Below are 17,860 nucleotides of genomic sequence, written 5' to 3' on the forward strand. Positions count from 1 at the left end.
ATTTATAGTCTACAACTTCAAGATCAAAGAAAATACTCCCTACCTTATTCTCTTGATTGAAGTTAGCCTTTCCCTATTGAAAGCATGACTATGTTTAGATATTTGACGTGTAAAAACATGATTTTCAACATGGAAGCCAAGAAGTTCCCCAAAATTGCTTCTAACTTTAGCCAAAACCCCGGAAAATAGAGATTGCCAAGGTAAGAACTAATTCTCATGAGCTTCAAAATAAAACTAGGAGTTGCTCAATTCCTAAAACACCTTGGGACTAAATTCTAATTTCCAAAACCTTTACCACATTTCAAACCTTCTTGACTTCTTAAATCATTAAAAATTATAGTAATATAAGAATGTTTCTCTCCCTTCTTTTTATCATAAAAATTAACTATTAAAAATTCTCAATTAATATCTTATTTAGTTAAATAACACTAAAACCATATTAATCTCCATAAACATATATTAATTAGTTAAATAACACTAAAACCATATTAATCTCCATAAACATTAATCAATCATCGTACTCCTTTTATATATATATAAAATATACCACATTTAATACTCATGCAAAATCTATATTGCTTACCTACATATAAAATATACGTCACAACACAATTGAATAATAATCGCGTGTATATATATAGATAGCTTACCTACATATCAAATATACGTCAGAACACAATTGAATAATGAGCGCTATTTTGGCCGGAAGAAGCGCTAACGACAGTGAATTTAAAACCTAAAACCTCGCCCGCTGGGAGATGGAAACCCTGAATTGTAATGCTAGATAACATCGTCGAAGTTGCTGACGAGATCATCAGAAATTTGAACACATCGCATCTTGACGGACGCCATCAAAATCTGAATGGATTATTAATGCCTGAATGGTTAGTGGGCCATCAAACAAATGGACTCTGAAGGCATGTTCTGTCGGTCAACGATGTAAAGTACAGAGTACTTTGATGGGAAAAGTTACTTCAACGTACTCTTCCTACTCTTCAAAACTCTCTCTAAGAGTTAGTAAAAAGAAGATAGTAGTGGGCGACTTTGAAATATGAATTCAGGTGTGAGGATCACCGTAAGGTCGCTCTGTAAGAGTTAGTAGTGGGCGACGTTGAAATATGAATTCAGGTGTGAGGCCGTCTCATCGCGTCATCTAGAACAGTGTTAGGGACCCTGTGCTGAACGACGACAAAGTTTTTGAATGTGGCCCGTGATTGGTTTATTTGCCCAAATACTACACAACTAGCGTTTTTTTTCCTTCTCCTTCGGAGGCGGCAGCAGAAAAATGCGAGGAGATGCACAGTAGTGCATAAGAAGTTGAGGGCGTTGTTTACGGCAAATGTATGGGCAATGAAACGCACAGCAAGTGTGGATAAAAGAAAACCAGAACAGAGCAATGAAATGAGTGAGAGGGAGCATGTGATGAAAATGAAACCAGAGCTAAGGTTAATTTTTCCAGAGAAGTGAGAATAAAAAAAATGTGTTTTCACACAGCAGTAAAAAGTGCAATCATGAAGAGCAAGAGAGGTGCAGCACGAGACAGTGAAGGAGATTTTTTTGTGTTAATTTACATTTATAACAAAATTAAGATTTCACGTCACAAAAGTCTCACTAAAAACAACTCCCTTTTCTAATAGTTTGATTTTGTTATGTATCTCTATTATTTAATTTTTTGGATAAATCAAATTTTTACAGCAGTTAATGTAAAAGGGATTTTTACACACTAGCGGTGTAAAAACTCAGGAGGAAAACATAGTAATATTTTGTTGTTGAAATGTTTTCTTAGTGGATCCCTCAATTTAAAGAGGAAGGTGTTTTTCAGCACAGCTTTATGGTGAATCCCTCTGTCATTGCTCTTCAGCACATTGTCAGGTGAATCCCTCTGTTAAGAGGAAGACTCTTTTGATTGTTTGTAGAACTGCATCTGAAGCAGTGTTGGTGAATCCCTGAGAAAGATGTTTTTGTAACAGCACTTGGTGAATCCCTCTATGTGATGAAGATGTTTTTGTAAAAACAGTGTTGGTGAATCCCTCTATGTGAGGAAGACCTTTGTGTAACAGCGGTTTAGTAATCTCTCTGTTAAGTCATATTGATGAATGCAAAGTTTTTTTTTTGGGTGTGAAAATTTCTGTTCTTAAAAAACAAGTTAGCTTCCATGTGCAAAAAATCCTGTGACGAAAACAAAACATTGTCTCTGTGTTGAATTTTGTTGAGAATCATCAGAAATTTCCAACATTAGGGACCCTGTGCTGAACGACAACAAAGTTTTTGAATGTGGCCTGTGATTGGTTTATTTGCCCAAATACTACACAACTAGCTTTTTTTTTTCCTTCTCCTTCGGATGGATTACAGTGCCATAATACGAGAGGAAGGTTTGCACGCTGTGTATTCTGCAACATCTGGTTCCCTTCGTTCTGCGTCATATTTACCTCAATTGTTTATGGCTCGCGGCTTCCATGGCTGGGAAATATTTAAAATTGTATCCCTCGGCACGATGGATTAGTTTAGGAATTTCATGGTGTCTGTCCCTGAATGAAAAGTACGACGAAGTTCATACTTGTCTGGATTTTCTCACGCATGAGATTATCAGATCTCACTACCACCGCAGCGGTAGTAAAAGGATCTCCTACGGGTTCTGAGCAGGTTAGATATAGTGCATTTTTGTATTGTTAGCAGATTTTGGAATATTTTCAAAATATAATCCGCAGCCAACTTATCTGTCTAATGGTTTGACTTCACTAATGTGTTAAACAGCTTTTTAAAATATTCAAAACCTGTTACTCACAGCTAAGTCAAACAACTTCCCTAATGTGCTAAACAGCTTTTTAAAATATTCAAAACCTCTTACTCACAGCTAAGTCAATTGTTTGACTTTATGTGTCAATCAGATTTCCAAAATATTGTTGAAATCTAATTTCAACTGGGCAGACGTATAACGCCCAAAACCGCCAGAACGAAACCATAAACCATTTTATGCATGTCAGACTGCTTTTGTGTGAAGGCAGTTTCCGTATATTTGAGCCCGATACAATATAGTGCAGACGCATGGCTCTCCCCATACGTAAGCAAATCTGACTTCTCGGGTGCTATCGTTCAGTCAAGTAAGGCCTCCCGATATTCTCCTCCACCGTTCGATCTGCTCCATCGATCTCCGCCGTCGATTGTTCCAAGTTGCATTCGAGCCAGCATTTAATACTTGCGTGGATTAAAATTTTTGAGTTTGACCGCCACTCCTGTCTGCAAAGAAATTAAGTGAAACTCTTCCAAATCGTAGAAAGTAGGTAGAAGTTTTTAAAGTTTTTTTACGGGACGTAAAGCATTTATTTATGTTTATTGTATGTTTTGATACATATGATTTTGTTTTGTATTAAGTTTTTTTTTTCATAAAGAAAAAAACACATATGCTCGCGCAGTTGTTCATTGTATTAGCAATGAAACACACAGCAGTGTGTAGAAAAAGAAGAACAGGGGCCGTGGGTAATTTTTCTTTGAAGTAATGTAATGAAACTGAAGTTTTGCACAGCAGTGCATAAAGACAGAAGGAGGAGCGCATAAGTTTTCAGTAAGGTTTTAATGTGACCAGTGTATGAAGTAAAGAGCGTATGGTGTGAAATTTTTTTTGGTGAATGTAATGAAATTTTTACTGTGTATGTAAAAATTTGTTTTACAGCAGTAATGTAAAAAGGGTTTTACAGCAGTAAACCCAGCTCAGTAAATTCTCAGGTGAAAACAGAGTTTTGTAGAATGAATTAAATTTGGTGAATCCCTCTCAGCAAAGAGGATGAATATGTATCAGACATTTTGTTTTAATGAATAGAAATGTTTTTATGGTGATGTAATACTCTGTTCTTCAGTCTTTTTTTTAAAGTTTCCTTGTGCACAAAAAGATCCTGGAGTAAAAGAAACAGAGCATTGCCTCTGTGTGTGTTTGAATTGTTTGTTTTTGGGATTTTACCAAAAAAATCCCCAACAAATATTTCCCTGAACTGCTTTTACCATTGCTTTTACAGTGGTGATTAAGTTTCTTTCTTGAATTATTTTACACTGTGTAAAAGTATTATTCACCATCACCTCATTATCAATTAATTAAGTGAATTAAGTGGACTAACTGCCAAACATGGGACTGACCACCTGCCTCAAATCAAAAGTAAATATTTAAAAGATTATTACTACCTACAATTTTTAGTATAACGAAAGACCTAACACTAATTAAAAAAACCTAAACACTAATAAAATTTCGGAATATCATCAATATACGATGCCCTGATAAATTAGTTTATTACTACCTAAAATTTTCGGTGTAATGACAAACCTAACCCCAATAAAATTTCAGAATGTCATCCATATACAATATCTTCATAAATTATTTAGGAATATTTATGTATGTGTTCTATCGGAATTTGCCCAACGAAAAGAAAATCAATCATGTCAGCTATACTAATGACTACACAAATGCCAGCAAAATTAAAGAATCTGATAATATAAATTAAAGAAACGCCGGTTGACTTATGATAATATAACCAATAGAGTTAAAACAAAGGAATATGAATGGTCAGAGACATAGTTACCAAATACGGGGCGTATTGGCTGGCGGAAAAGTAGGGAAATTCGCCGATTGGCTTCGGTACGATAGATAATTCAGCAAATTCGAATTCGGTTTCGAAGACTAAAAATTATATTTAAAAACAGAAACCATTTTCATATTGAAATTTTTTTATAAAAGGTTCTTGGTCCAAGTCCACGACAACATTATTATCCAGAGCCCGGTCTATTCCTAACCAAGTAAGGAAAGGTGCCAAAGTAAACAAATCTATAACATTCTATTAACTATGTTAGTTTTCATCACTAAAGCCTTATACTTTCCAAAATACTGTACAGTGTTATTAGCTGGCTTATTGTGGAGCTACCTCTTTCTTATGGTTGAAACGTACAACATCGAGTGACATTTAAAAATGGTAACTTTTGTTTATAACGATTTATTCGATCTCTCAACAACAGTCATAACTTCAGCACCAGTTTAGGTGAGATTGCCAAATTTATCTTTGCATCTCTGGAATTTCTCTTCCCTAAAAGTCATTGGAAATGCAATTGAGAAATTTTACTGTAGGTGCCCATAAAGAGAGAATATGCCTGAACCACCTATTCACACTTCTGTGTGGAAATGGACTTCAGCATCGGATTCCGAGCTGAAATACACCTAACAAGTAAAGATTATGTGTGGAAATGGACTTCAACGTCGGATTCCTAGCTGAAATACACCTAACAAGTAAAGATTATGTGTGGAACCAGAAACTCGATTATGAAAGTGTCCTCTCGAGATGTCGATCCTGCTTTGAGACATGCCACCTAGCAAAAAATTGCCCAAAAGCCTCCCATAAAAATTATGCTAGAAAAAATCACCACAGATCTACATGGTGGGAAGGAGCACAAATGGAACACTACACTGTCATCAAAGAATAATACTCTCGAGAAAACTCTGAATCACAAGAAATCGGGCAAGAAAGAAACAACTCTCAAGACAAGCACGGGAAAGCTCCGCCCAACAACAAAAGAGTGAACTCGACAATACCGCACAAAATAAATCTCCATTTAACAGCAAAGCAGATCTCCTAGACCAAACTTCTTCTCCGACTATCTTCAAAAGGACGAACACAATAGATCGGGACGCTAAGACACCAATGTCCCGAGAATCAGAAGAAATGAAGAAGATGCAAGATAAAGAAAATTGGAAGACCGTAGAGAAAAAAAAGAAAGCTATAGACTTCTTCTCCGACTATCTTCAAGAACACAATAGATCGGGAAGCTAAGACACCAATGTCCCAAGAATCAGAAGAGATGCAAGATAAAGAAAATTGGAAGACTGTAGAGAAAAAAAAGAAAGCTATAGCACCAATCTCGCCAAAAAATATTGGAGCCAGACAATTAGAAAGTAAGAAAGAAAATTATAGGTCCAATAGACCAATTTGGTCTCAGTGGACAGTATCTATCATCATCATATACAACTTTCTGCAGTTGTAGAGATTATAAGTCTATATTTGTGAATAAAATAGTATTCAAAACGGCAATTTCTATTTTGAAAAAAATGAGTAAAAGGGAATGTAAATAAGTAAATTTATATGTTATTTTAATATTGAAAAATAGTTATAAAATAGTAAATTGCTAGACAAATTATAAAGATAAATTTATACTTAAAAATAAAATAGTAAATAAATTTGTATGTTATTTCTATATTAAAAATAAACTAGAAAATAACAACATGCAACTATATATGATGAACATTTGTGAATAGATTATAGTAAATAAATTTATATGTTATTTCTATATTAAAAATAACCTAGAAAATAACAACATACAATTATATATGATAAAAATATGTGAATAGAATAGTAAATAAATTTACATATTAAATTTCATATATAAATTTTTAAATATTTGTAAAATGTGTATTCTGGAATTTTTCAAGGTTAAAAAAAAAATTAGATTGAAATATGTATTTCAAATTTGTAAATGTAATTCAAAGCGCCAATAAATCTTCATCGTTCTTTAAAGATCAATTAATTATCTAAACATCCATTCTAACAACAATAAATCTTAATCATCTAAAAATCAATTAACTATCTAAACATCCATCAATTAGTTACTATCATTACAGGAACTATGATAGTGTAAAAATCGGAAAGTATCGATGGCATCGTATAAAAGAATCAACGTTATAGTTTACAGAAAATAGCACAATTTACACTGTTAGGAAATCAGAATGAATCAATATAATATTTTTATGTATTTATTGACTCTATCTAGTCATATATTGGGTATTTAATATTTTCAGAGTAGCAGGGAACTTAACGCGATAATACGGAAGTGGATAAATTTAACATTAAATAATTTAAATAATATTTACCCGCTCCCGTGTTATCGGGCTAAGTGTTCTGAAGACATTAAATACCCAATATATAGCTGATTAACTCCAGCCATAAGCGAAACACTGGTATCAAGTTCCCTCTCGTCTGCAAACACGTGCTTCTGTGTACACCCTCCCAGGTCTGCAGAAGTAACCTTTATCAGGAGAACAATGCGCATCCTCTGAGCACACGCACAGTCCTTCCAGAGCGCATCCTTTCTTCTTTATGATCACTCCCTCCTTTCCTATTCCCAGAACACCATCAGTCCACTCACTGGAGAAAAGTCCCTTAGGATCGTATTTGGTTTTGGCTGCCAGAAACGCCTCGTATTTGTTATATTTTTTCATGACCCCATCAAATGCAATGTTTCGGTTCTTTCCCCAGTGAGGCAGAGCTCCATATTTCACGAGAGCCATTTGCTCAATTTCCTCCAACACATCTTCATACAGTCTGGGAGTGTTGGGATCATGGGCTCGATAGTAAGTAATATCGATGTCTACTGAATCTTCTTGATTTCCCAAATAAGCGCTTGAAGCTTTCACATATCGCATCAGAATACCATAGTACAGTTCAATTCCACACAGGCTGCTGGGAATCAAGTCACGAAGTTTTTTTATGTCGAGAAGAAATTGCTGGATCTTCGAGAGGCCCACGCTGAATCCATTCTGAAAGTAGAATAAGCCTTTGATTCGAGGATCCCATCCACATGTTGTCTCAAGTCCGTCCTCCGGGCTACTAAGACACGAACCAGCAGATTGCAGTTTGTTCTGATAACCAATCACTGGATATCCCAAAAACAAGGAATCCATGTTCTCCAGTCCTGTGCCGATTCCAAAAATGATAGAAACCTGAAACTGTGATAGAACGCATTTGCCCTCAGCGTTATTAGCCAGTTCTTCAACCTCCTCTGCAAGAAAATTTGAGAAGAGTTAATTTGATTATATCAACTATAGGTGATATTGATATCTGCATGTGTATCAATTTCTGTGAGTATCCATGTTGGATTATGTTACCTGCTTCCCTCAGAATAGCTAGAAAAAGTGTGGAAGTAGGGCGAAACCCTATGAAGTCATTGAATCCATCCCCTGGCGTATTAACAGGGACTCGATCGTCCACTCTGTAAACGGCTTTTCTCTGCGCAGGGTACCACGCAACATCTGCGAACTCATGCTCCAGGCCAAACAGCAATATCCTGCTTTCAAGGTCGAAGTCATCACTCTGAATGTTTGTTACGGATCGCTTGAACAAAGGTTGCAGTTGGAGGGTTACCTGCACAACACGGGCAGAAAGCCCTAACGTTAGTACGGGGCCGGAGAAGCTCTATGCTTGATTCTCTATCGAAATTATAGGAAGAATATTATAGAACATATACACTGGAATAACCGTTACTATTCTTATTTAACTCTTATTTGATGTAAAGGAAATTCAAACTCACTTTTATTTTTTATTTTTAATGTGATGTGAAGGAAATTTTAACTCACTTTCACTTTTATTTTTAATTTTGAGAATATTTTTAATGTGATGTGAAGGAAATTTTAACTCACTTTTATTTTTAATTTTGAGAATATTTTTGAATTTGACCAACAAAATGAGATGTTGAGATATTTATATGATTCCAAAATATTTTAGAAAGCTAGCTTAGTAAAGTTAATTAATATAAAAAATATTTTTTAAAAAGATATCAAGAAGTTTAATGGATAAAAGTAAGGTTAATTAAGATAAAAAAGACGTTTTAGTTATGTTTATTTTAGAATAAGATTGTTAAAATTTTAATTTAATTAATAATTATTAAGTGATTTTATAGATTTTATTTCATTTTTAATAATAGTTAATTAAAAGTTTAAATTTATATTAAGTGTCGTGATGGTTTTTTATTATTTTATTTTAATTAAATGGATTAGTAATTAAAAAAATGTCACATAAATATGAAATTAGTTATGAGTAGTTTGATGATAAAAGTTACTTGAACGAAGTCTTCATACTCTTCAAAACCCTCTCTAAGAGTTAGTAAGAAGAAGATGGTAGTGGCCGACGTTGAAATAGGAATTCAGGTGGGAGGACGTCTCATCTAGAAACACATGTCAAATGCGGGCCTGTCGTGGATCAGCGTACGTTTCAAGTCCGCTTATCAACTTAGATGCTTTTGGATCAGTGTTAAGGACCCTGCGCTTAACGACGGCAAAGCTTTTCAATCTCGCCCGCGATTGGTTTATTTGCTTAATTTTTTCATTCGCATGAATTCCAGTGCCATAATACGAGAGGAAGGTTGGCACGTTGTGTACTCTGGATCATCTGGTTCCCTTTGTTTGCATCATCTTGACCTCAACCTTTTTTGGATTGCGGTTTCCATGCCTCGGAAATACTTAAAATTGTATCCCTCGGCACGATGGATTAGTTTAGGAATTTCATGGTTTCTGTGTTGAAATATTATTTTCAACTGCAGGGCTAGTCCTTTGCCATACCCCTGTACTGATGAATCAACAGTCATACCTCTACATTGATGAATCTGCCATTAAACAGCCACAACTCTAGTTATTTCCTGAATCAGCCATTACACAGCAATTTATTACGAAATAGTGGTCATTCACGGAATGATGGTAATTTATTGCTGTGGTTGGTAAATGTAGGTAGGATTTTAATTTTTTTTTTTTTAATTCACAGGTGTAGTTTTGTTTTTATGGCAAAAAGAAAAATGTGAAGTTCAATTTTTTTTTAATATGAAAATGTAATGTGAGACACAGCAGTGTGTTAATTTTCTTCTGAACAGAGACAGAGTTCTCTTTGTAATGCACAGCAGTGCAGAAGTTTTTTTTTATGTACACAGCAGCGTGTATGTATGAATGAAATTTACACACAACAGTGTAAAATGTTTCAAAGAAAGAAACAGAGTGTTACAACAGTGTCAATTTTGAGCAGAAACAGTGTTACAACAGTGTTAATTCTGAGCAGAAACAAAGTGTTTTGTAGATGCAAGGAGTGCACACACAACAGTGCAAAGTGCAGACACAACAGTGAAAAACAACGTGTTGATTTTTTTCAGAGGAGACAGAGTATTTTGTTTTCTGTAATGTACAACAGTACAGACACAGTAATGTAATTTCTGTTTACAGCGTGAAGGTTTTTTTAAGTTTTGAACTATCTTTAAAGTAGTCTTGTAGAAATCCCTCTATTAGAGGAAGTATTGTAAATGAATACAACTTCCTTTTTGTTGTGCATTGTTGAAATTCAGTTTTCAGATATTTTTTTTTTGTGTTGCTAAAACACCAGTTTCACCGTTGCTGCAACACCAAACTACGTTGTTGCAACACCAAACTGTGTTGCTGAAACACCGTTTCCAGCAAACGATTTTCAGTTTTCTGAGTTTAAAAAAAAACAGAGTGTTAAAACAGAGCATTTTTTTTTTTTTTTGCTGTCCGTTATGGAATTATCATAAATTTCCAACATGGTATCAGAGCTAGTCCAGGCTCTTTGAAGTGTCAAAGAAGCTGAAGGAAGGGTTTATTATTGTAGCAGCTTCACCAGCAGAGTGAAGACAGTCAGTGAAATTTTTTTACATAGTCAAGTATTGAAAGAATGGCCAGCACGAGCGTGGGTATGTTTAATACCCACCTCCCATAGTTCAATGGCAAAAACTATGACTATTGGGCCATAACCATGAAGGTTGTATTTGCCTCACAAGATTTATGAGAATTTGTTGAATATGGATTTGAAGAGCCAGCAAATGAAGAGGAGTTTAATGGATTAACTCAGGTAGAAAAAGAGTTGTTGAAGAGCAATAAGAAGAAGGATTCAAAAGCCCTTCTATTCTTATATCAAGCAGTGCATGAGAGTGTGTTTCCAAGGATAGCAGCAGCCAAGACATCCACAGAAGCATGACAAACTCTCAAGACAACCTATCAAGGCATGGAGAGAGTGAAAACAGCAAAACTACAGTTGTTGAGGAAAGATTTTGAGAATCTACGCATGAAGGATTTAGACAATATTGACTCATTCTTCACACAAGCAATTGGATTGATCACACAAATAAGGTCTCATGGAGAAACTCTTGAAGAAAGGAGGATTGTGGAGAAAATATTGAGGGTCCTACCCTCAAGGTTTGATGTGATTGTCACCACCATAGAAGAGACAAAGGATCTTTCAAATTTTTTAGTTGATGAACTCCATGCATCACTGATAACACATGAGCAGAGGTTGAGTAGAAATGGAAACTCATCTCTAGAGCAAGCCTTCAAGACCCAGATGTCCTTTGGAAGAGGAAGAGGTCAAGGCAGAGGAAACAAGAAAGGAAGAGGCAGAAGTCAAAACAGAGGTGGAAGGAACAACCCAGCAAATGCTCAAGGAAGAGGCAGCAATCCAAATCAGAACCAAGGCCATGGCAGCAGCCAACAAAGTGGACAACATCATGCTCAAGGACAAAGGTATGAAAAATCCAATGTCCAATGTTATTATTGTAAAAAATATGGGCACTATGCCAGTGAATGTAAGAAGAAGCAGCATGATATGAACAATAGATCCAATGCAAATATTACTAGAGAAAATATTATCGAAGATAATGTATTGTTAGCTTGTAATATTGTTGAAACAAACAGTGAAGATATATGGTTTTTAGATTCCAATTGTAGTAACCATATGACAGGAAACTTAGCCATGTTTTCTGCTTTAGATCAAAGTGTGAAATCACAAGTTACACTTGGGACTGATAGCAAAATCTATGTTATGGGAAAAGGAGAAGTTAAAATATTTACAAAGAAAGGAGAAAGGAAAACCATAGCAGATGTCTATTATGTTCCTGGAATGAGGTGTAACCTCTTGAGTATTGGACAGCTTGACCATAAGGGGTATAATGTTTTCTTTGATAATGATGTATGCACCATCATGGACAGAGCACCCAGCGAGCGATGCATTGCTGAAGTGAAGATGAAAAGGAACAGAATGTTCCCTCTTAGAATAAGAGCAGATTTGAAAAATAAAGAAGAAATTGCAGCAGTGACACAAGAGGCTTTCCAAAGCGTGCCAAAGGATGAAAATTGGTTGTGGCATTTGAGATTTGGACATCTCAACTTTGGAGGTCTTAATTTATTAAGTAGAAAAGGAATGGTAAGAGGATTACCATTGATAGAGAAACTGGACAGCCTTTGTGAAGGCTGCATATTGGGGAAACAACACAGAGAAATTTTTCCAACCGGGAAAAGCATAAGGGCAAAGACACCCTTATAAATTGTCCACTTAGATTTATGTGGACCGATGCAAGCTCCACCACTTGCAGGCAGCCAATATTTTCTAACAATTATTGATGACTTTACTAGAAAGACTTGGGTTTATTTCCTGAAGAACAAAAGTGAAGTGTTCGAAAAATTCTGAAATTTCAAAGCACTTGTGGAAAATCAGAGTGGGATGCGCATCAAAGTTTTGGGAACAGACATAGGAGGTGAGTATATCTCCAAAGAATTCCTGCGGTTTTGTAGAGAAAATGGAATTCACAAGAAATTTACAGCTAGCTATACCCCGCAGAAAAATGGAGTCGCTGAAAGGAAAAACAAAACAATCATGGATATGGCAAGGAGCATGTTGAAGGCAAAGCATTTGCCAAATGATTATTGGGCTGAAGCTGTACACTGTGCAGTATATATTTTGAATAGGTGTCCTACAAAAGCAGTGATGAACAAAGTGCCAGAAGAAGCATGGAGTGCGAGAAAGCAAGGAGTTGCCCACATGAAATTTTTTGGATGTGTGGCCTATGCACAGATTCCGGATCAGCTAAGGAGGAAGTTGGATAGCAAAGAGAAGAAATGTATTTTCATTGGATACCGTGAGGAATCCAAAGCTTACAGGTTGTATATCCCATCCACCAAGAAGTTTTTTGTGAGCATAGATGTTCAATTTATTGAGGAGGAAGCTTGGGATGGAAGCATAGAGAAAACAGTTAATATTAAAAACTGTTTGTCTCATGATGATGATGATGAGGAGTTGGCTTAAACACATCCCCAAATAGTAGCGCCAACAACAGAATAGCAAGAGACACCCTTGAGAAGAAATGAAAGTGCTTCTCCAAGCACACCACAAGGAGGAAATTCAAGTGCTTCTTCAAGCACTTATACACCAAATGAAAGAGGTAAGAGGTTTAGAAATTTAAATGACATTTATGAACAAGAAGCAGCAAATGAATGTATGAATTCTTTATTTGCTTTATATTGTCATCTTGAAGACCCTATTCATTTCGAAGATGCAATTAAGGATAGGAAATGGATAGAAGCTATGGATGAGGAGATTAATGCCATAGAAAGAAACAAAACATGGGATTTAGTTGACCTACCAAAGGGAAAAGAAGTCATTGGAGTTAAATGGGTTTACAAGACCAAGAGTAACGCTGAAGGCAAAATAGAAAGACACAAGGCAAGGCCAGTTGTCAAAGGATACAAATAGCAGTATGGGAGAGATTATGAGGAGACTTTCGCACTTGTTGCTAGAATGGAAACCGTGAGATCAGTGTTGTCAATAGCAGCACAAAACAAGTGGAAAGTTTACCAAATGGACGTGAAGTCAACATTCCTAAATGGAGTGTTAATGGAAGAGGTTTACATTGAACAACCTCTAGGCTATGTAAAGAAATACCAAGCGCACAAAGTGTGGAGATTGAAGAAAGCTCTTTATGGGCTGAAGCAAGCACCAAGAGCATGGTACAGTAGGATAGATTCCTATCTACTGGAAAATGAATTTGACAAATGTGAGGGAGAACCCGCCATCTACATCAAAGAAAATGATGGTAAGACTTTAATTGTAGTGTTTTATGTTGGTGATGTGATTTTTACAGGTAATGATGACTACCTCATTGAAAATTTTAAATCAGTCATGAAAAAAGAATTTGAGATGACTGACATGGGTTTGCTGAGATACTTCTTAGGAATAGAAGTAGATCAAAATGAAAATGGAATTTTTATCTCTCAAGCAAGATATGTAAATGAAGTGTTGGAAAGATTCCACATGCAAGAGTGCAAGGCAGCAATCACTCCCACAGTAATGGGATTAAAACTCAACAAAGAGGACAACAGCAAGGATTTTGATCCTAGTCTATACAAGAGCATAGTAGGCAGCGTCATGTATTTGACTGCAACTAGGCCATACATAATGTATGTTGTTAGTCTAATTTCTAGATTCATGGAAAGACCAAAAGAAGCACATTGGCAGAAAGCAAAAAGGATTCTGAGGTATATTAAAGGTACTAAAAGGTTTGGGATTTTATATACTATCTCAGAATGTTCAAATTTAGTTGGATACACTGACAGTGATTGGGTTGGAAGTGTAGATCACCGGAAAAGCACATCCGGTTATGTTTTTCACATGAGTTCAAGAGGCATTTCATGGGCTTCCAAGAAACAGCCAATTGTGGCTTTGTCCACAGCAGAAGCAGAGTACATGGTAGCTACAACAGCAGCATGTCAAGCAGTTTGGATGAGAAAGATGTTAAGGAGCTTAGGCCAAGAGCAGGCAAAAGGAACTGTGATTTATTGTGACAACAGTTCTGCTATTGCATTATCCAAAAATTATGTGTTCCATAAGAGAACGAAACACATTGACACAAGGTTTCATTATATCAGAGAGTTGGTAAATAATGGAGAAATTGTCTTAGTACATTGCAAAACTCACAAGCAGGTTGCAGACATTCTAACCAAGCCTTTGGGACAAAAAAGTTTTGAGTCTTTGAGGAAATGTCTGGGTATGACTGATAACCCAGAAGTTGAAACTAAAGGGGAGTGTTGAAATATTATTTTCAACTGCAGGGCCAGTCCTTTGCCATACCCCTATACTGATGAATCAACAGCCATACCTCTGCATTGATGAATCTGCCATTAAACAGTCGCAGCTCCAGTCCTTTCCTGAATCAGCCATTACACAGCAATTTATTACGGAATGGTGGTCACTCACGGAATGATGGTAATTTATTGCTGTGGTTGGTAAATGTAGGTAGGATTTTAATTTTATTTTTTTTAATTCACAGGTGTAGTTTTGTTTTTACGGCAAAAGGAAAAATGTGAAGTTCAGTTTTTGTTGAACATGAAAATGTAATGTGAGACACAGCAGTGTGTTAATTTTCTTTTGAACAGAGACAAAGTTCTCTTTGTAATGCACAGCAGTGCAGAAGTTTTTTTTGATGTACACAACAACGTGTACGTATGAATGAAATTTACACACAGCAGTGTAAAATGTTTCAAGAAAGAAACATAGTGTTACAGCAGTGTCAATTTTGAGCAGAAACAGAGTGTTACAGCAGTGTTAATTCTGAGCAGAAACAGAGTTTTTTGTAGATGCACAGGAGTGCAGACACAACAGTGAAAAACAGCGTGTTGATTTTTTTCAGAGGAGAGAGAGTATTTTGTTTTCTGTAATGTACAGCAGTACAGACACAATAATGTAATTTATGTTTATAGCGTGAAGTTTTTTTTAAGTTTTGAACTGTCTTTAAAGTAGTCTTGTAGAAATCCTCTGTTAGAGGAAGTACTGTAAATGAATACAACTTCCTTTTTGTTGTGCACTCTTGAAATTCAGTTTTCAGAATTTTTTTTTTTTTTTTTTTTTGTTGCTGAAACACCAGTTTCACCGTTGCTGCAACACTAAACTATGTTGCTGCAACACCAAACATTATCAAATATTTCTACCACCTCAGATGTAATGAAAGGAGCTCTTGGTGGTTCTGAGCAGGTTACATAGGGCAATTTTGAGTTGATGGCAGATTTTGGAATATTTTGAAGATACAATTACAACTAATTAAACTGTTTAATTTTTAACCTCACTCATGTGCTATTCAGATTTTTTAAATATTAAAAAAAACCTTTTTTAAATATTAAAAAAACCTGCAATAGAGTTACTCACAGCGAAGTCAACTGTTTGAGTGATGGGTCAATCAGATTTCCAAAATATTAAAAAATCTACAAAACAGCTGGAATAGAGTTATGATGAGTATTTGTCACAGTCACCAAAGTTATGATTAAGTTTTTTCTCTGAGTTGTTTTTACAGGGCGTCAGAGGCATTTGTCAGAGTCACCTCATTGCCCATCAATTAAGTAGACTAACTGCTACCGTGGGAATATGGGATTGACCAATAGTCACATTTGGAACATGAAATTAAATGGACTAATTGTCACCTTGGGAACATGGGATCGACCAACATCGATATTTAAAATATGGAATTGACTACGAAACACTTAAAAATATGTAACTAACTATCACTAGCAATATAGAACCAACCACCACCTCAAGTTGAAAATAAACATTTAAATATTTATTACACTAACCAAAAATTATTAACTATTACTAACAATATAAAACTAACCACCACCTCAGAGTTTGAAAGTTTATTACTACCTACCATTTTTGATGTACTGAAAAACCTGACACTAATAAAATTTCAGAATGTCGTCCACATACAATATCCTCATAAATTAGTTGATAAAATTTCAGAATGTCATCCACATACAATATCCTCATAAATTAGTTGATTACTTGCATGACAAACCTAACACTAATAAAATTTCAGAATGTCATACATATACAATACCCTCAGAAATTATTTAGGAATATATATGTGCGAGTTCTATCGGAATCAAAGAAAGAAACTCTGGTTGACCAAGAGAATTGATAGACATATCCTCAATGTTCAAAAAAAAATTAGATTGATATATGTATATCAAATTTTTAATTTTAATTCAAAGCGATATATAAAGAATAGGGAAATGACATTCTTTTTCATTTAGCGCTAATATTTGACACGTTGACCTTAATTCCATGGCCAGTTCCAAAATTCTCGAATAAGGACATAAGTAAGCTCAATTTAACCTCACTCTTCCAAAATAATTCTTACATAACTGGCCCAATAAATCTTAATCGTTCTCTAAAGATCAATCAATTATCTGAACATCTATCATAATCACAATAAATCTTAATTATTTTCTAAAGATCAATTATCTAAAGTAAAATGCATATGGACGTGCGTAATTAAGATTTGTCTGATGAATTCCAAACGTTGTAAAATAAAATATATCCTTTCATTAAGGGAATAAGGCATCACTACCTGGGAAATAACTCCAAGAACACCAAGTGAAACTTTAGCTGCATTGAGATCTTCATCTGCCTCAGTGATGTCCACAACTTTTGCATATCCCTCGCCATGGGAAGCAGGGACTACTAATCGCATCCCCACAACATATTCATGAACCGCACTTCCCTTGCCAAACAGCGAACTGCCGTGAGACCCGGTGCCTAGCATTCCCCCAAGAGTTACACCCAACCAGTAAGGCGAATGAGGCAAAGCAAGCCCTTCTTTGGCAGCAGCATCAATGAGATTCTTTAGGGTTATGCCACTCTCGAACGTCATCGTCATCCCGGGCTTGTCGACAGAGACAACACGATCCAGGTCGCGAGTGCTGATTATGAGACCTGACTCTCCACCAGGGCATACAAGCTTGGGAATACTGTGCGAGTAACGCGTCACAACTCTCATTTTTTGGTTGTTCCGAACGGCCACCGCAACCGAAGCCAGAAGTTCATCTTCCGTAGAAGGATACACAACTTCGGCAGCCTTGCAGATACTTCGATCGGGAAATGATCCATAAGCATTCGAAACTGTGCAGTTCTTCAACTCGTTAGAACATTCCACAACGGGACCCGGCGGGCTACATTTCACAAACCCTAACAGAAAAAACACAATAATTGCTTGAAACGCCATTTAAAAGAATAGCAACGCGAGAGTGCAGACAACGAATTATATAAACAACATGAACAGAGTGGGAATGGCTTCCATATATAATGTAGGAACATAATTCTAAACGATCCTTCATATAATTGAGTTGCGTGCGATCCTTCATATAATTGAGTTGCGTGCGTGAGTAATTTTCAGCGAGATTATTTTAATAAAACGTATAGAATTCCACCGTTCAACGACCTTTTCATATTTGATTCTACTC

General features: G+C 35.8%; 1 protein-coding gene across 1 annotated transcript; it reads right to left on the reverse strand.

Moving 5' to 3' along the window:
- Window positions 1-6,991: 6,991 nt before the first annotated feature.
- Window positions 6,992-17,653, reverse strand: LOC149215097 (L-gulonolactone oxidase 2-like). Its single transcript, XM_089391037.1, has 3 exons — window positions 16,969-17,653; window positions 7,916-8,171; window positions 6,992-7,809 (listed from the first exon to the last, which is right to left on the reverse strand). Exons 1-3 carry the CDS (start codon window positions 17,620-17,622, stop codon window positions 6,992-6,994), a joined length of 1,728 nt encoding a protein of 575 aa, XP_089247163.1. The 5' UTR covers window positions 17,623-17,653.
- Between the last annotated feature and the right edge of the window lie 207 nt (window positions 17,654-17,860).

Source organism: Pinus tabuliformis, chromosome 1_1, assembly GCF_031772625.1.
Source record: "Pinus tabuliformis cultivar Carrire ecotype Pingquan chromosome 1_1, CPIR1, whole genome shotgun sequence".
Taxonomy (NCBI): domain Eukaryota; kingdom Viridiplantae; phylum Streptophyta; class Pinopsida; order Pinales; family Pinaceae; genus Pinus; species Pinus tabuliformis.

Excerpts from the sequence above, each read along its gene's own strand:
- LOC149215097 (XM_089391037.1), bottom strand. The coding sequence starts at position 17,622 with ATGGCGTTTCAAGCAATTATTGTGTTTTTTCTGTTAGGGTTTGTGAAA. Across the intron at positions 8,172-16,968 it reads TTCTTGGAGTTATTTCCCAG|GTAACCCTCCAACTGCAACC; the intron begins GTAGTGATGCCT and ends CGTGTTGTGCAG. Across the intron at positions 7,810-7,915 it reads AGCTATTCTGAGGGAAGCAG|AGGAGGTTGAAGAACTGGCT; the intron begins GTAACATAATCC and ends ATTTTCTTGCAG.